At 40.1% G+C, this 20,013-nt stretch overlaps 1 protein-coding gene across 1 annotated transcript in view; it reads left to right on the forward strand.

The window, feature by feature from the left end:
• Positions 1 to 20,013, forward strand: part of b4galnt3b (beta-1,4-N-acetyl-galactosaminyl transferase 3b) — a 33,877-nt gene that overhangs the window by 1,633 nt on the left and 12,231 nt on the right. The window contains exons 2-12 of the mRNA XM_058645048.1: positions 6,131 to 6,186; positions 6,270 to 6,350; positions 10,673 to 10,768; positions 12,930 to 13,020; positions 13,122 to 13,222; positions 13,323 to 13,390; positions 14,989 to 15,067; positions 15,699 to 15,759; positions 17,216 to 17,350; positions 17,480 to 17,589; positions 19,211 to 19,311. Of these exons, the coding sequence (XP_058501031.1) occupies positions 6,131 to 6,186; positions 6,270 to 6,350; positions 10,673 to 10,768; positions 12,930 to 13,020; positions 13,122 to 13,222; positions 13,323 to 13,390; positions 14,989 to 15,067; positions 15,699 to 15,759; positions 17,216 to 17,350; positions 17,480 to 17,589; positions 19,211 to 19,311 (979 nt within the window). The remainder of the gene's footprint in view (positions 1 to 6,130; positions 6,187 to 6,269; positions 6,351 to 10,672; positions 10,769 to 12,929; positions 13,021 to 13,121; positions 13,223 to 13,322; positions 13,391 to 14,988; positions 15,068 to 15,698; positions 15,760 to 17,215; positions 17,351 to 17,479; positions 17,590 to 19,210; positions 19,312 to 20,013) is intronic.

Here is a 20,013-nt window from a genome sequence, read left to right on the forward strand (position 1 = left end):
AATGTGAAACTCCTTATCATGATAACCTTTGTGGCCATGTTTTTTTTCTTTCTATATATTGCAATGTTTTAATGAATTTAGCTTTTTGTGTCTTTAGTTTGCAGCTTGTTGCTCCTCACCATAGTTGGCATTAATGATTGTGATGATTGTAGGACAAACACTGTGCTGTTACTTTTTCATGTCTTTAATGAGGCTGGCGACGTTTGCACAGGAAACACGAGCCACAGCAGGTGAAACAACACATCCATTTAAAGAGACCCACCTGTGTGTCTGTGTGTTCTTGTATGGGTGTCTTTGTGAGGACATTTTGGCTGGTACTCACATTCTTTGATAGGCTTTTTTGATGGTTCTAGGGTTAAGGATAGAATTGGTTTTAAGACGCTTCGTTGTGATGGTTGAGGTTAGGGTAAGGTGCTAGGGAATGCATTATATCTATGAGTGTCCTCACTATGAATGCTGCACAAACGTGTGTGTGTGTGTGTGTGTGTGTGTGTTTTAACACAAGAGTGAAACAAGTGAAAAAGAAGGGGGGTGGGGAGGTCACAAGGTCAGATCACAGGTTTAAAGGAAGTCTTGCCTCACCAAACTTCCCGCCCGTTACCATATTTACACCTCAGCTCACCATCTGTTGTAACCACGCACTCACTCACTGTGAGGGCACATGCAGTTGCACTGGATGGAGATGAAAACACATGACACACAGACACAGACACACACACACACACACTCTTTTTGAACAAAGCCCGGCATGTAAACACATGCCTGAGACCTACATTACAGGGCCTGCCTATATGTACACATTCCTGGGCTGCAGCCCCCTCGTCACAGTCAGACGTGTCTCAAAAGCTGGAGGACTTTCCACAGCTTTCAACCTCCACTGAAAGAACAACGTGGACAAAGAAATGTGACATAGGAGGTGGAGATGTGGACACGAGTGTGTCGTGGTGCGTTCCTTTTGGAGACAGAGTTCAGAGGGCATCCTGAACTCGGATTTCCAACTCGCAAACTCGGATCAGCCTCCCCGACGCCGATAAGGGATTCCAAGATGGTTGCTACCACACAAACGCTGAAAATGTCATGATTAATATTAAAGGTTCACGATAATATTGCAATAATTGTTAAAAAAAAGAAAAAAGAAGACAAAGCAAGGGCTAATGTTAAGGACAAATGTTGGAACCGATAAAGGGGAGCAAATCTGTTGAATGAATGCTGTAAAAAAGACAAGAATCTTTAATATGATTGTTATCCAATCCAACTTTATTTATAAAGCACCTACAAAACGACCACAGTGGACCAAAGTACTGTACAGAGTAATAAATCAAAAGACAGAATATATAAAAAGCAATTAAAAGACATATAAGCGGGGCGGTGGCAGCTCAGGGGCAGAGCGAGACGTCTTGCGTGTGAATGTGCACCTGAGTGAGGGCTGCAGGTGTGTAGGGTGTGTAGCAGCTTACAGGGGCAGGGCGGCTCAAGGACATTAAGGGATTTAAAAACGAAAATAGAATTTAAAAATGTATCCGAAATGTATGAGCAGCCAGCGGATTGAAGCTGAAATCACGAGGTCCAGGAAATCCTGAAAGATGTTCAAATAGTTCTTTAGGGCTGTGTAGCTGTGTTTCCATGGTTGTCGTTTGTCACAGCGTGCACCCCGCTTCACAAGTAAAGGTACTGCTCTCAGTGGAAATGCAAGCCTGACGCTGGACTATAGTTGGGATGCTTTATATTATCGGCTGATATTGGCTGATTACTAAAACAAGAGGATGGATAGGCTGCTACCTGCTTGTGATGAAAATGTACATCATCAACTGTTGCAACAAGTAACTGCATCTCGCAGTGAGCTGTCTCATAAAAGCTCATAAAAGTTTGAATTGATTTGAACAAATTACGAGTCATTAATGCCGGGGTTCCTGTCCGTCACATCAGCTCATCACCTTCCGTCTAAACCACAGTGAGAGAGATTAAAACTGAAGCCCCAGGTTTCCAGGGCAGCACTCAAAGGCTTGGTCTTTAAGGGATGACTTGTTTTTCCCACATGTAGGTCACATGGGCTCTTAAGAAGATAGATAACGTATGAAGTGTTGCAGTTAATAAATGTCCCGAATCCCAGCAGAGAAGTGGTGGCTCTGTACAGCTGAGTGGTTTTTATGTGCCGTTCTGGCTGTGCTGTGCACTTCATGTTTAAATGATACTGTGAAGAAAAGCTTGTGACGGCGAAAATGAGGAGATTTATTTATGTATTTTGACATCGTCTGTCCTGGAGAACACTTCCAAATGCAGATCATTTTACCCCCCAATATAGAGTGGCTGCCACAGGAGAATAGCTGTGCTAAATCTAGATTAGATGGAAAAACAGTAGCCATCAGGGCTCAGTGTCTGTGTCTGTTAACAATATCACAAACTTGTAGTCTAAATTCTGAATGACCATGTGAGGCTGAACTATGTGATGCTTCCTCCTCACTCAGGTGGTGCACAGGTGAGTCTTTGCCGTCTCTGATGTGTGATGCATTGGATACTGTAGTTCAGGAGGCTCTGCTCCCCCATAGAAACAAAGACGCACCTGGGCAACAAGACCACGTCGGAAAACTTACAAAGTAACGAAAAATGCTGGCAAAATAGTTCACGTTACAATGTCAAATTAGAATATGTGAGGAGTTTACGATGTTTCCATTCAAACACATTATGTGCATGAGCAACTATGTAAACACTGCTGTGTTCTAGTTACAGATAAGAAACTACCTGCCCACCCCCACCCATTCATAACTCTCTGAAACACAATTTCCTGCAGTTTGAGGTGCAAATGTTGTGGAAGGTGTTAGACTTGACTGACCCTGATGATGATGATGATAATAATGATAATTATTATTAATTACTGTCTGTCTTCTTCCTCTTTTCCTCATTTTCACAAAAGTAACTCACAAAAAGTGTAAAAAAAAAAGTCCTCATTTTTATATAGCCTTCATATTATAAAGGACATTATCGACTGTAAATATGTCAATAGTGGGAATGAAGCACACTGTTCTCCACAAACAACATCCATTTATCCACCTTTTAAAAGTTGGCTTCCTATTATTCAAAGGAACCAAACAAAACTTCAATTTTCTTCAGCTTCATCACTCAAGTTGAGTGTGTTGCCATGTGTGGAGGCAGCAAGTTTCTTTCTATCAGCTCCAACATTGTAGCTCTGATTTCACAGAGTAAACACAAACAGTCAATGTGCAATGATGACCCCAACAAGAGGAAAATCAAATGGATCATTCTTGTTGTGGTAAATAGTGTGAAGGAAAGGGAAAGGGAAGGCAGGAGAGCCAGATGAGCACAGATGAGGATAAAAATACTCTGCTCTAGCTTGCTTTCCAAAACCTCCACTCTAGAATTACTCCTGTTGCCATAATTGGCCACGATGTCTCAGGGGTGTGTGTGTGTGTGTGTGGGTGTGTGTGTTTGGAGATCTCCACCCTGGTGATAATGACAGACTTGGTGTCCACAGGCTCTGTAAACCCATTTCACTGGCTGACACCGCAGGGTACGTTAGGTCCTCTTTTTAAAAAACCCTCCACCCTCTAATTTGAGACAGACCATGTTTGAACTGGAGTAATATTTCTGCTTCTGCTCTTCCAGAGCAACAAAGAGAGCTGCCGCTGCTGGAGCTCATTAAAGACTGAGATGAGTTACACCGGTCACCAATGTTGAAATGGAGCAGTGGCTGGGTGGGACTCCTTTGGGACACTGGGCTTCCTGCAGCACAGTGGAAATGAATGAAAAAGCATGTTGCATGGAAAAGACTGGACAGTCTCTTCACAGCCATAGTAATGACCCTCCCTGAAGCATCAAGTTAGATTTATAGTATGGTTATATACGTATGTTGTGGTCATTTGCAGACATGGGTGTGTTTCAGTGGTTACAGCAGGATGTTGTCTTTGCCAGGTTTTTGATATTCAACTTAGCAGGTAATTCAAAGTCCATTTGTAACGTTATGGAGGGTTTATTGGCAGAAGTTGAATACACAGTCACTTCAAAAATAACTTGACTTACAAAGTCAATGCACAGACGCGAGTAAACGCGCGTTTCACTTTGGCCGGGCCGGACAGTGCCAACAGTCGGCCATGTTTTTGCATCATTCGCTCGAGTAGAAAAATGTCACCTGTGGCAATAACTACGTCTCATACACTGACACAAAGAGCAGTTGGCCTCGAGATTCTCCAACTAATGTCACGTCCGCGACACAAGGGTTGGTTCACAATGGAGGATAAACTTATGTACATGATCTACAACATATTTATATTTAAACTGTAGTGTGTAGAGGTCGTCAAAGTTGGGTTTTTCTGTCGCTGGTGCCGATGTTAAGAACTCGGGGTCAGCCAATGGCCATTATATGCTGCTGATAATTGAAAGTTTTCCCCTCTGTTTGCATGATAAAATGTTACTCTAATGCATATTACAAAAAAATTGTTTTCAACAGTCAGATTGCTTACAATTTGTTAAATAAAATAACTTTGTTGTGTTACACAGCCTTGTATGCAAGGACAATGCAAACCATCAGTGGCGGATAGACGGGTTTAATGAGGAAGCTAACCGCTCAAACAAAGTAGCGTCATCTTATCTGAATCTCCGCACTCAAACGCAAACAAGTTGCACTGAGGAACCGATTGTCAGCATTAAATGAACCATGCTTATGGACAAACTTATCATCAGAGGTGTATAAAGTACTTAGTAAAAGTACAAATACCACCCGTAAGAAAATCACTTGAGTAAAAGTAGCTCACATTAAATGTACTTAAGTATCAAAGTATCTTGTAAAAAAATATACTAAGTATACCAAGTATCAAAAGTACAAAGTATTTTTATAATACGCATAAAAAGAAGCAAAACAACCAAAAATGTTTAGATGGAGAGTTCTTAAACGTCTTTATCTCGTGGCCCTTTGGGCACAAGAGGCACTTCATTCTGTATGTTTTAGGATTTTCCCCCATCTCAAGGAGATGCTGTCAGTGTGGTAACATTTTCCACCCTTACCTCTAATCTTCATGAGTACGTATATTGTTCTTCTCGTCCTCTCGGACACGCCCATTCCAGATAATCCCAGAGTAATTATGTTTCTGTTTTAATTTGTAATAAGTAACGAGGTGGCAAATGTCAAAGTAACGGAGTTTAAGTATATGTTTTAATATTTAAATGTAGTACAGTAAAAGTCCTGAGTTTTTTTGAGGTTCAAGTATTGAAAACTACTTAAGTAGTGTAACGAAGTACATGTACTTTGTTACTAACCACCTCTGCTTATCTGAGCACGGTGCCGTCTGTGAGCAGGGCGGAGTAACCTAACCCTCATCCACGCTGCACTGTTTGTGTGAGCTGCTGCCGGCTCCACCCACACAAAGAGTGGAATTCTCCTGTGACAAAAGTGTGGTTCATGTATCAACAGCCCGGCTGATGCAGACGCACGGCGCTCACAGTGCTCGGTACAGAGCAGCGGTTCCTCGGCGTGTCCTGTCAAATTTAAACGCTGGCTCACAACTTGAAATAAAACATCTTCTGTATCGTGGAGCGCCGTTTTAAAAACATTTGAGGCGAGACATTGGAAATTAAGTTGTGGTTTATGTATCAAGATAGGACATATTTATAGTTTGCAGCGACAATGTTGGAGACTCTGGCTCAGAAACTGGTTTTTCGATGATTATAAGATACAACTTTCAAATTTGCATGGAATTTCCATCCCTAAATTTGTAGATATTTTTAGGGTTTCTCCAGGATTGTTGAAGGATTTTCCAGAACGTCTGGCTTGGGGTCGTTCACACGTGGCAGCAGGGTTGAGGATTTAAACATAGCGACGTACATTACTGCCAAAAAAACATACTTATTTCCGAGTAAGAGTATATAATATATATATTATATAATATGTGCTTAAGAGGAACCTTGCACACACCCTCAGATTTTCCAGTGCCAACAACCATAAGAATTACATCATGCTCAATGATCATTTTGGTTTTACAATATGACTTATTTGAAGCCAAGTCAGTGCAGAGACACTTGAAAAATAACATTTTCCACCAAATAGAAGAGGAGAAAATAAGTAGAAGTGACAATGTTGTGCACAGTCACAACTGTCTGAATGCATTTTTTTTTTCCTCAGGTATGAATGCAGCAGTTGACGAGAACAGCTGGAGGAGAGCAATGTTTGACCAATGGGTAAGGATGGCACACAGAAAAACAAGCGCTAACAGGAAATGTGGTGATCCAAGTGAAGGTTTCGGAACATTTGTGTTTTCCAGTTCAGGAAGGACCAAGTTAACTACATGGAGGATTCAGCTGCTTGGGCGTCAAGCTATACTCCACAAACCTGGAAACCAGAGGTGTGTTTGTACATTATATATATAGTGTGTGTGTGTGTGTGTGTCCCCAGTGCCTACGTTCTGTAACACTCACCTCCTTTGAACTCTGGGTAACCTGTCTGGGCCTGTTGAGCTCCCTCCCACCTCCCTGTATTTTCCTCTGTGTACAGTTTCCTGCTGCAGAGTGTGCTTCACCACCTTTCATCTGCTCTGTGTCAGGGTTATCATATTTCCACTGTACTATGCAGCAGGTCTCAGGTTTGGCCAGTTGTTTACACCTCACATTTCAGTTGATGTTGTAGTTTCTGGCTCTGATCGATGTAATCAAACGAAACATTAATACTGCAATGATCCCGCAGATCCTTTCCGTGTATGTGAATGGCATAGTAGTTCACATGGTAATGAAGGACGGGCAGGAGTATTCCTTCAATTGTTCTTTGCTCCGTATAACAAAGTCAGTTTGGTTTGTGGACAAAACAAGACATTTGAGATGGTTTCCAGGTTTGTTCTACATTTTCTAACATTTTACAGACCAAACAATTGCTCGATTCATTGAGAAAATAGTCAACAGATTGATCGATTTTCAAAATAATCATTAGTCGCAGCCTCATAAACATGTTAGTACAACTTATCAAAACATTAATTACTTTCAGTCGGACCAGACTTCAGCTGACCTGAGTGCTCCATACATGTACAGTACCACAGTGCCCCCACCCCTGGCTAATGCCCGGGAAAAAAGGAAGAGAAAGAAGAAGAAATGAGTAGAGAAGAGAAATAAACAACAACCCAACTGGACTGATGCAGAGACTGAAGTTATTGTCTGTCACCTTCAGTTCATAGAGAGTGGGAAGATTTGGAATTGCACTCGATATAGGTTTTGCACTATTTGTCGCTGTGACATTGATGTAAGTACTGAAGGAAAATGCTCCACTGAAGATGGACAGATAAACATAAAAACAATAGACATGCCGCCGATTCCTCTTCTATAATGTTGGTTTTTTTGAGAAGCTTGTACATGTACCAGAGGTTCCTTAGCAACAAAACTAGCAGAACTATTGCAGATAGACATTCAACTATGCATTTACTTGATATGATGCAGCTTTATTTATTTGTTAGATTTCATTTTAATTTGCACTGACTGAATAGATAAAATTCTACATTTTACGTCCAGAAATGTTCTGCTTTCTGACAGTTTCTTCTTTTGCCAATTTGCAATATTGTTGTTGTCTGATCTCAGATGTCAGTTTTTGAAACAAATTCTATTAAGAAATAAGTTTTTCTGTGTTACGCATACATCATGATCCATCCATTTTCTACGATAGGCGGGGTCACACCCTGGACAGTTTGCCAGTCCATCGCAGGGACACACACATAGAGACAAACAACCATTCACTCTCACATTCACACCTATAGTCAATTAAGAGTGTCCAATTTACCTAATCCCCATATTGCATGTTTTTGGACTGTGGGAGGAAGCCGGAGAACCTGGAGAAAACCCACGCACACACGGGGAGAATATGCAAACTCCATGCAGAAAGGCCCTTGTTCCAACCGGGGCTTGAATCAGTCTTCTTTCTGCAAAGGCAAGAGTGCTAACCACTCCACCACCCGTGCGGCCCACATCATGACATATCAAACGTTTAATAACTCAATAACGAATAGACTATCTCAGAGAAGACCATTTACCATTCAGTATAACAAAGGTTAGGTATATATACATTTTTTTACTTCAGAAATGATGAAACAAGTGCTTATTTTAACTATCGGACATTTTATCACGATAACTATTGTTATTAGGGCTGCATCTAATGCATATTTTCCCAATTGATTCATATGCAGATTATTTTTTCTGATTAATCAAGTAAAAAAATTATTTTTTCCCAAACCAAATTCTCAAATATCTCGTTATGTCCTCAAATCACAATTTCTTTGTTATAGGGAGCAAAGAAACAAGAAAATATTTAAAATAACACTCAAACTGGTTAATCGATTATCAGAATAGTTGACATTTGACATTTATTCGCCCCAACTGTTCTTAACTCATTTTGAATTTCTCTATCATGACAATGATTTTAACCTCATTAAACCCACATGTAAAATGGACATCTTACTGTTGCAGCTCCACATGAACAGTTTCAATATGTACAATGTACAGTAAATGTACCTGTTCTATTATAAAAGATTAAGTAGGTCAGCACTGGGTTTTCTTTTTTTCCTACTCACAGTAAATGAATGAAAGAGGAAATACACTAAGTTAAGACTGAGCTGCACAGCAAAACAAACTCCTCAGACTCACGTGGCCTTTCATTGCACACACATGGAACATGAAGGGAAAGGGGCGTGGCCATGGTTAAAGAATGATAACATGCGACACAGAGCCTGTAAAGCACTCTGGAGTCACTAATTTACTCCTGTGTCCTCCTGCCATATTTTAACATGTAACCACCACAGAGTCTTAAGCTTGACCATTAATAAAATCTGATGACTAATGAAATACAAAAGGCTTTGTGTCTGGGAGCTGCACGCCTCAACTGCGCTGTAATAAACACACACACACGCACAGAGAGAGAGAGGGAGAGAGAGGGAGAGCGATGGAGAGATCAGATAACATGACCTCTTCAGCAGATGTCACAGAGGTGTATGTTTACATGGCATCTGCTGAAACTCCACTGCCTCGTGTGTGTGTGTGTCTCCTGCTGACTTTCACTGGAATCATTGTAAGTGTGGAAGAGAATTAAGTCTGCTTTCCTCTGACCTTGTGAAGACCTGCATCAGATTTTCATCTCTATCCAAATTCAGCAGCAGTAAATGGGATTTCAACCCTCATGTAGAGGATAAAGCAGCGATGAGGGAATTGTGCTTATTGCCATATTGACTGCATCAACAGGTACTTCCTGGTTTTCAATAAAGCAACCTGACTATTTCAACTAAGAACGATGTTCTGTAGTCGGTGTCTGCAGACGTTACTAGTGTTTAGTGATGAATTAAACTGTAGCTACTAAGTAACTACTAAAAACAATGTAAACATTTTTTGTTTACATTGTCTTATGTCATCATTTTGAATTGCTAACTTAATCTTACAAGCAATAATTTACCAGAAATGCCCTGGCTTATATTTTAGTTGTTATAGAAGTTGTAATGTGTTGTTGTTGCAGTATACATATAGTAACAAGGTAACATAGTTTAATTGTGAATGCTGATGGAGGAGGACAAATGAGTCTTTATTTTTGTGCTGTGTATCTCTCACTGAAGAGTAAAAGCTTGTACTCATGGGATGGATGTGTTCCAGACTGGATTGAGCCTGGAGGAGGCCGTGAATCCTCCAGAGATTCTCTTGCTCTGTTTCTCACATGAACTCACTTGGACATTAACCAGAGATTACACCAGGGAGCTGGCAGAGGATTATCTGGAGAATTTGCGTTCACACATCAAATCTCTAGAGGTTAGGGCATGACTGAAAGCAGTTCTATCTGTGGTAGAAAGCACTTCTGAAGGATATTACCCACAATCAAGTCCTAGTATTAATTGGTTGCTGTTATTTCACCTCTGAAAAGGACGATATGTTTGTGGTCTGTTTTTTTGTCTAGTGTGAGCAGCACAATTATTATTATTAATTCTTGGAATAAAGTTTGTGGCTGAAGGAAGCAGGGATTCAATCATGCTCTTATGTTATTTGTGAATGAGTTATCTATTATCTTTGATGTTGCAAAACAACTGGATCCCATGTGCCTGCTCTTTGGTCTTCCACATCATCATATAAACATAAAACACAAGAGACAAATGAATTTATTGACTTTTGCTGCCAGGAAGACTATTTAGCTGTTTTGGCTGAAGGATGTGTCTCCCCGGGGTTTTTATGTCACAGATGTCACATAAACATGCCAGTCCAAAAAACTCCTACATACACACAGTTCAGAAACAGATTTATACTGTGTGTCCATCGTCTTCCGCGTCAGTGTTCATATAAACAGTCGATCCCATCATGACTTCCTGGTTTGGTGCTATCACGTGTCCGTTACAATGTAGCTGTAAATTCCAATCTGAACAAAAGTAATTGTTTGGTCCATAAAATGTTGAATAAAATGATTTGGTTTTAATGATTTCTTTGTTATATGAAGAAAAGAAACCAGAAAACCTTTGATGATAAAATGATAATATGGTTGGTTTAAAATGACTAAATCCTGAGGTCAGATGAATTACTCCACAAACACCAGTGTGTTGTTCACAGCAGTGTCTTCTCTCTCTCTCTCTGCCTCTCTCTCTCTCTCTCTCTCTCTGCCTCTCTCTCTCTCTCTCTCTCTGCCTCTCTCTCTCTCTCTCTCTCTCGCTTTCCCTCTCTGCAGTATAAAGGACAGGCCAACCTGCATGTCTTTGAGGACTGGTGTGGTGGTTCCATAGCCGGGCTCCGCAAGAACCTGCACTACCCGCTGTATCCTCACGTGAGTTCCGACCCTTACATCAGTACTTGACTCTACTTTGGTTATGTTTGGTTGGTTATTTTCCTGAAATATTTCTGCCACCATCTGTTGGATTGCCATTGCATTCAGTGTGCCAACTGTTGAGGCGTCTTTCCACCGGCTCCAACCTTCACACATGCATCAAATCTGAATCAAATCAATCAAAAAACAATATTTTGCCAATATTTTAGAGACGCCCCCAAAATCTCACAAATCATGTTCCCATGTTCCCAGGGGAGATCATGTCCCACCTGGCTCCCCGGTAGTTCACACCATTATTGCATTCATGTTCCCCAGAGGGTGAATCACACTCACTTTGGTGACCCTTACAGTTTTCTGCCCATGTCCTTTGAGGAAAATGTTATAACAACTCCTGGATGGACTGCCATGAGATTTCATCCAGACATTCACGGTCCCCAGAGGATGAATGATACCGATTTTAGTGATCCTCAGACTTTTATTCTTCTGTCATCACAGGTACTTCTGTGGTTTTGAGTCAACAGTCACAACATTGATTGTTCTGAAATGTGACAAATTCACAGTCCCCGGAGGATGAATGGTACTGACTTGTGATCCTGTGACTTGTCACTGTGAAGTTTTCCTCCAGAGTGAAATTTCACAACAACTATTGAAAACACTACGATGAAATATCACACATACATTCATGATCCCCAGAGGATGAATCGTGCTGACTGAAGTGATCCTCAGACCAGTGTCATCACACGGTTTCTTCTTTGGTTTCGAGTGAACCGTGACAACAAATATGCTGGATTAGCGAGATTGCCATGAAATGCAATTTATTCATGATCCCTAGAGGATGATTCATACTGACTGTAGTGAAATATAACACATTCATGATCCCCAGAGGATGATTCATACTGACTGTAGTGAAATATAACACATTCATGATCCCCAGAGGATGATTCATACTGACTGTAGTGAAATATAACACTTTCATGATCCCCAGAGGATGAGTCATACTGACTGTAGTGATCCTCAGACCTTTCTTCTTGTGTCATCAAGGTTGTCATCTGTGGTTCTTGAGTGAACTCTCACCACAAATATTGGATGGATTCCCATGAAATATCACACATACATCATGATCCCAGAGGATAAATCATGCTGACTTAAGTGATCCTCAGACCATAGTGTCATCACATGGTTTTCATCTGTGGTTTTGTGTGAGATGTCACATCAACTGTTGGACTGGTTCCTAGTATTGAAAAGTATGTCTTTCTGCACATGAACTGCATTCATTTTTCATGATCATTTGGCTTTTATTTAGCACCACTATCAAGCCAAGATTGAACTTGGCTTTAGCTGTATTTTGTGTCTACTTCTCATTGGCAAATGGCAGGATATTGACTTACCATGTAGCATTAGCGTGGTATATCCCCATAATGGTAAGTTCCATTTGTAGTCGGAACACAGATTTCTAACTAGGCTACTTGATCAACCCCGACATAGGATTCCATGATGGCTGACACCATAGAAACACTGCTACTTACCATTACCATTAAACGTGCTTCTGTTGTATTTGTTTCACAGTAAATCAGTCGTACACATGGTACGGTTTCATATTTTAACCATAGACTTGTTGCCTCACTGTTTGTGTGAGCAGAATACATGTAGAACGTTGTCCTTGACTGGTATTAACAACTGCTAGCCCGACATACGTTTGTGTCCATGGTTCTTTCCAACTTCTGGACTAGAACGTGGTGGTGACTCTTCATAGAGCCTCACATGATATGTACTTGTGAGTTGCAGCTTTTAGTGTAGCTTTAAACCTCTTGTTCATTGGTTTAGGGTGAAGCTTTTTTATGATGGATGTCTGATTTGTGGTTTACACATTGTCTGAATTAATCTTGCACTGTATTTCAGTAATGGCGATGCTTTCATGTGCATGTATATCCTGTCTTACCCTCTCATAAAAGGATAGTGCTGCAGCTGTGTGTGTTATGTGGCAAGAGGACATTGCTGCACCCAGTCTGTCACACAGAGACACACTTGTTTTCACACCAAGAAGCATTCTGTATCCACATGTTAGATCCTCATGTACCTGGACTCGAGATGAACGGTAGTTCAGCTTTGAGTAAACACTTTATGTGAGTGATTCTCTGTTTCCCTGTCCTCACTCTTTCAGACCAGGACTACAGTGCAGAAACTTGCTGTCTCACCTCAATGGACGAACTATGGGCTCAGAATCTTTGGTTATTTGCATCCATATATTGACGGTACAACATGTACTTTTACATTTCCTCACTTTCTGTGACCACACTTATGTCTTTTGTCTGTCTCCTGACATCTTTGTCTCATTTTTCCTCTTGCCTTTCAGGAGACTTTGCTTTTGCTTTGAGCTCTGATGATAACTCTGAATTTTGGCTCAGCTCTGATGACTCTCCCCTTAATGTGCAGTTATTGGCCTGGGTTGGAAAGGTATGGATGGCAGTTGTTTTTCTTAAGCAGCAGAGAATGACTGTATTTCCCCATTTGTGTCACTATAATTTGTGTCTGCTTGTGGGTTTGGTTTCTGCAGACTGGCACAGAGTGGACAGCCCCCGGCGAGTTTGATAAATACAGTACTCAGACTTCCAGACAAGTTTGGTGAGTTTATTGTCAGATCGACAGCTGTGGTCAACAATAGCCCCCTTTTACATAACCTGTTCAAGGTAGAAGTGTTACACCTTATTCTCTCTCACGGATCTGCACAAAGGGGACAACAACTGAATGGGAGACATTGTTCTGCTTTCATGCCAGAAGCAAATGTAGACACGGAGCTGAAACCATGTCTCTAACGCGGGTGTCCATTGGAATGTGACACCAAATTTTAAAAATTCACTAATTGAAAATGCATTTCCATCCATCAAGCTAGTTAGTTCACAGAGGTGGTGCAAAAGTCTGGATCACCATAGAGGAAAGATAAGAAAGCACAACTTGGTGACGTAAATACAGTAAATATCAATTGTTTTAATTTTTAATTAAGGAATGTTGTGTTCCACATCAACCAACACGTATTTAAATTTACATTACTTACTGTATACTGTACTGCAGTGACTTTTCAGTCACATGATTTTATAAACGTAATCTTTTGGCTGAGTAATCTGTTTCCATCACACTTATTTGCAATTCATTTTCATTGATGCATCAACTTTTCCAAAGAATAAGATAAACTAGAACATGATCAAATAATAGGTGCAGTAGTATAGAGATTAAACTCCATAAAAGAAGTGTAGAATGAAATCATTTGTGTCAGATCCTAATATGAGTTCAAATAAAGATAATAAGATAATAAAACAAGATAAAGAAAGAACAAAAAACAACAACTGTTGTCTCTTTAGTCTCTTTCAAATAATATTCTAATATTATTGTCTAGGAAGTGACCGATCGACCGGGCAGAACTCTATCAATAAAAGAAGCTACAGTCTGACACAGCAGCTGGATGTCTCATTACATCTTTATGGCAACCAAAAAGTAGCCAAAATGGTCATGATGTTTTCAATTAAGGATTCCTTTTAAGATAGAAAATATAATCATCATGGAGGCAACTACTTGTATAAACACTGGCACTTCAATGCAGAAAAGGTACATGACCTTCTGGGAATCCAACAAAGAAGACGTGATGTGGTGATACGGTAAACACTCATGACGGAAAGCTGTGTCACACAGCGTGGGTGTTATGGTAGGCATCACTATCTAGAGCAGTTTGAGTTGACACTATTAGCAGAAAAAGTAAATATCAGCATGAGATCAACACCATGCACTGCATATGAATAGTGTCATTGTTTGCTCGGTAAGAACGGTTTTGAAAGTGTTTGAATAGCAAAACAAACTGTCCAGGGTGTGACCCAGCCTATCGCCCTGTGTCAGCTGAGATTGGCACAGCACATATGCGACCCTTGTGTGGAGGATAAAGTGAAAGAAAACGGATGGATGGATTGATGAATAGCAAAACATGACTTGCCCCAAAAAAACAAAACAAAAACACACACATATTGTGTGAACAGCATAGAAAAGCGATAAAAAAACAACTAGTGCAGCAACATTTTAAGCAAGTAGATTTAAAAAAAAGTTAACCCTAACCCTTGGACATTTGTGTAGTGCTGGGAATGAACCTGAACTGTGTAATTAACCTGAAAAGACATATAGTTATCTGTATTTTGTGTCTGATATGTCCATGATGAAGTTTTTTTACTGTCCGACAGGCTTTCAGCTCAGAGGCGCTACTTTTTTGAAGTCATTCACAAGCAGGACCATAAAGGGACAGACCACGTGGAGGTGGCAGTAAGTACTTTGATTCAGTACAGACGTACTTCCTTCTTACGTCACTGGTTCCATCCCTCTGGTCTTATTACCTCCACCAAGGAGGTTATTTTTTCATCAGTGTGGGTTTATCTGTAAATTTGTTCTTCTGTTAGCAACTTTTCCGCCTACAGTTTTTGACTAATCAGATTTTTTTGTGATGGGTAGGCAATCACCCAAATATGATGTTGTCACAAGATATTATCACATTTTCAAGAAATCCTTATCACTTATAATGGGCAAAACTGTAGAAAAAAAGAAAAAGAAATCATTGAAAACTGAGTAGATTTGAATTTGGTGTGTGTTTGCAGGATCAGACACTCACCTAATCAGAAGATTAAGTTTCATCCAGATTTGATCCATATTGTGGATTAGGTGGCAGTTTAACATGGTTCAGATTTGTATACAGTATCTCAGTGACATTCAGGATTAATTTTGTCATGTTTATGTAAGATGGTAATAACTAAGCAGGTGAAGTTCTGTACAGATCCAGAAAGATGTAAAACACAGGTGACTAAGTGTTTAAGCCTCGTGGAGGTCTCCACTCTCTGAGTGATCTTGTCCGTGCTAGTTTTTACGACATGCAGATCTTTGTGTTTGTGTCTTCACACAGTGGCAGTTTCATGGCTTCGATTTCATGGTTATTGAATCCAGGCACATGTCCCTCTATGTCAGTAAGTACACACAAGCAAGAGAAAACACGACTTAGTCAGGATATTTCACATATGGCACTAAAAATAAATGTACAAAACATTTACTATGTTGATTTTCTCAAAGTCGGACTAATGATGCATTCCATTTACATCTGAAGGCAGAGCTGGGAATGACCCACAGGTCCACTGCACTCTCGTTGAGAAGTGAGAAAAAATAATATGGATGCAAACAAACTATGATTGCATTTGCTCACAAAAATTGGCTAGCAGCATGTCTATGGTTAAACATTAAACAATGCTACAATTCATGACTACGGAAATTCTGAATACCAACTACAAATAGAGCACAACCAGATTTTGCATTGAGGAGTTGAATTACTATTGCATGCAAATGTTTAACCCAACGTTAAAAAGAAAGATACATCAATGTTTACCAAACTTACAATATGATGACCAACTTTTTAAATTTGTACGTAATGTAGCCTCTAATTCACAGCCACCTAATATCAACTTCCTACTGTTAACCTCCTAGTATATTTAAAACGTATACTCATGTATTTCATATACTTCAATACACCCGTTTGTGTATAAACTCTGGAGAAATTCCGCTAGCTTAAATGCTAACACGTTAGCATAAAGTCCGTTAGCTTAAATGGTAATGCGTTAGCATAAAGTCCGCTAAAGTGAGATTGGAGTCGGCATGACCAGAAGCCTCTATTGACGTTAAGAAGCCACAATTTAGTTCTCCTGCAATGTGTTTTTTCTTGTCCATCTTCATTTAACGGTGAAAAACACGTCACATAGCTGAAATAGAAGGTTGGGAAAAGTCTACAAATCTGTTTGGGGACCGCCAAGAAACCTCCTGCGTCCCATTTGTCAGTCCCAACCAAGTATTAAGGAAGCACTGCTCTACATGGTACCAAAGAGCTGCCAGTTTAAGTTGTGTTGTATTTGACAAAAGAGTTCAACCAGAAAACACAGAATACTAACAAGCTGAAAGGGGCCAGGACAATACATTCAGACTACGAGTTGGACAATACATCGGTTCTCTGCTAGTGCTTCCGTACTGGATCGTTTAGTCGTCAGTTATTTAAACCCCTGCTTCTGAAGTTCACTCCACCCTGTGCCTGATTTTCATTGTACTGCTGTATAATGACAATAAAGGCATTCAAAATTTTGAAAACAATGCAGCCCTCTGTCGAACCCGGTCATGAACCCAGGTCTTTTAGCCACTACGCCGCTGTGTGACCCTCAATTTCATTCAATAAATCAATTCCCCTCGAGAGCTTGTACGCTAGACGAAAGGACTGCGCTTCAGGTTGAAACAAAGTGAGTGAGATTTCACAGTAAATCTGGATCACACAGTGTCCTAACCATAAACTGTTGCCTTGCATGTTCTTCTCAGAAGCTCACACCGCACACCAAGTCGGAAGATAAGTTTCACAGTAAGCTCAAAGAACTTCTCTTCACCCCGCAGATGAGTCAACATTTTCGATGAGTGATGTTACCCACATACCACAGACGGCTGCAAGTCACCAGATCACGCCCCCAAAACAACACAGTGCTACAGTCGACATGCTGAGGAAAGACCTGCGAGACACGCTTTACCAAGGTGAAAGACGTTCAAGCACATGAAGTGTCTTCACTTCCTATTGTCCTGGATGCATGTGTTATGCAAAGTAAGTTCCTTCCACCACAGCGCAGAGTAATCATCTCTGCGATCTCTACATTGTGCTTGCAGTGCCTTTGATCAACAGCAAGTTCCTACAGGGGGTTCTGCCTGACTGTGTGTACAAACCCAGCTACACAATCAAAGACTTTCCTCTGCTGCGCTACCAAGGACTCAAGTTTGTATGTATTTGTATATGTTTGCTGAATTTATCTTGGCTCATGTGCAGCTCTCATGACTCTTTTTACTTATTTTATTCCAATATTTGTTTTAAATTTCACACAATTAATACAACAAGAAACTGAGAAATTACAAGAAATTACATGAGTCGACTCACACTAAAAAAAATCAAAGTGAAGTGCTCAGCAAACACACTGATGGATGACTTTCAAAATGATGAAAATAGTGAGCACATTCTCCCTGATAAGGTGTAAGTGTTTTTCTGAGGCTAAACAGCCTCAAAGAGAACTTCAAACCATTGTCCATGTGGTGCCTCAGTAGTTTTCCATGCATTTTCAACAATGTTTGGAAGGAAGTGCGCACACGCTTGTTATCTTAAAATTGCACCACATGAGTGACGCCTAATAGTGAGACCACAGATTTTAGCAAACAGAAAGCCTCACCTCTCTCTTTCACAGGTCAGGGAACTATGGTGGCCTTCATGTGCCAAAAAGGATGTTCTTTGTTTGTGTAGTGAGCTCTTCATGACGCGATAGAATGCTTTGGCTGCTTTGTCCATTCGGGCTGCCGTAGAAACTTGGTGGCCTCCATAAAGTAAGACCCATTGCCTTAAAGCTGCAGTGTGTAACCTTTGGAGGTTTTCATTGTCGTTAATGTCTTTCTCTCTTTTTTGTTAATAATTTCACGGCAACAGAGGGTTTTTTTGAGCAGTAAAATTCACTCCTGAAACTTTTCAGTCATACTCATAACCTGTTTGCAGTCAACTCACTTTACTCACGCAATGTTGCTGTTGCCTCTCTTTCCCGACATAAAACATCACGATGTCAACAACGATTTCAATGTTACAGACAATTGCTTATAATTGAAGTGAATCACTGCAGGTTTAAGTACTTATAAAAAGTTGAATCCAAGGCAACATAAACAAAAGGATTGTTTTAAAAAGCAATTATACACTTATACAAACATATAAATGGATAGTGTTACATTTCTGCTGATAAATAAATGTAATACAGTGGATTTTTTAACTCAGGTGGAAAACAGTTCAGTTTAGTTTCAGATACAGTCATTGTGAAGTTTTCCCACAAAATCTTCGCTCAAGAGGAAATAAAAAACGTGCCTTCTTTTCGTAGTTGTTGCTTTTGTGAAGTTAGTTTCTGTTGATAGTGAGCATTGCTGTCTCTCTGAAGACTCTAAATTAGGATAAGACCATTTGAAATATAAATAATAGATATCTATATGAAATATATAGAATAAAGTCATTATGCACCCATTTAATTAATTTAATTAAAACAATTGAAATGCTGGTTTCTTTCACGTCCTACAACCTCTCCTATTCGTCTCATAAGTCTCCATATGTGTCACTTTCCAGTGACTCTGGTGGTTGCCAGGCAACCTCATGCTCATGTCACTACTCAGCCAAAAAGTACTGTGCAAACTTGCCCCACCATAAAACCACAACCTTTTTTTTTTTTTTTTAACGTTTTGATATTTCTGCAGCTTAAACAAAGTAGGTGTAGTTTTGTACACGTACACACACACACACACTATAATCGCCTCATCAAATATATTGTCATGAGAATGTAAGCTCTTTTAACAACATGTCCTTTAATTTCATCTCACCAGGTGCACATGTCCTACATCTACCCCAACGACTACACCCGACTCACACACATGGAGTCAGAGAGCAGCTGCTTCTACCCGGAGAGCAACTTCTACTTTAAGATGTGAGATAAACTGACTATAGATCCATATGTAGTGAGGCACACTTTGTGCATGCATAGTCCAACGAAGATGGGACACAAAAGTTCTGGGGGCCACTGAACACCTAGTCTGATCAGGGGGTCAGGAGGGGGCCAGTCAAGTGAAAAAAGATCAACTTTTTGGGGAAAAGCAACACTTAAGTGGTGGTGGGTGATATGAGCTTAAAATCATATTGCGATTTTTCATCGTGACTTGCAAAATTTCAAAATCAAAGTATTTGTGTGACTATGAATCGATTTCATAGTGCACAATAAAAACATTTATTTATGACCTCTGCCTTTAAGGGTAACTAAGTATTCTCTTCTGAGGCTAACTGAATTTGAAGTGGGCTGAGAGCTGAGTGAGGGACAGGAGGGGGGAGTGCAGGGGGCGTGGTCTGGTAGTGAAATCTGACGAAAGCGTCGACTAAGAAAGCCAAAGAATTTGAATGCAGTAGCTGGTGTTTGATCATAGAGGCACTAAATACACCAGCTTTTATCAAAACATGTATAATTTCTATACTTTACACTAAACTGTGATAAGATTTGCACCTGGATCAACAAATAACATTAGTACATATATATATTATATACATACACTGGTTTACACCTGGAAAAAGTGGTTCAGTGTGGGCCGGGCGATGGGAAAAAATCTTATCACAATATACTTTTTTACATCATTTGATA

Source organism: Solea solea, chromosome 12 (assembly GCF_958295425.1).
Source record: "Solea solea chromosome 12, fSolSol10.1, whole genome shotgun sequence".
NCBI lineage: Eukaryota > Metazoa > Chordata > Actinopteri > Pleuronectiformes > Soleidae > Solea > Solea solea.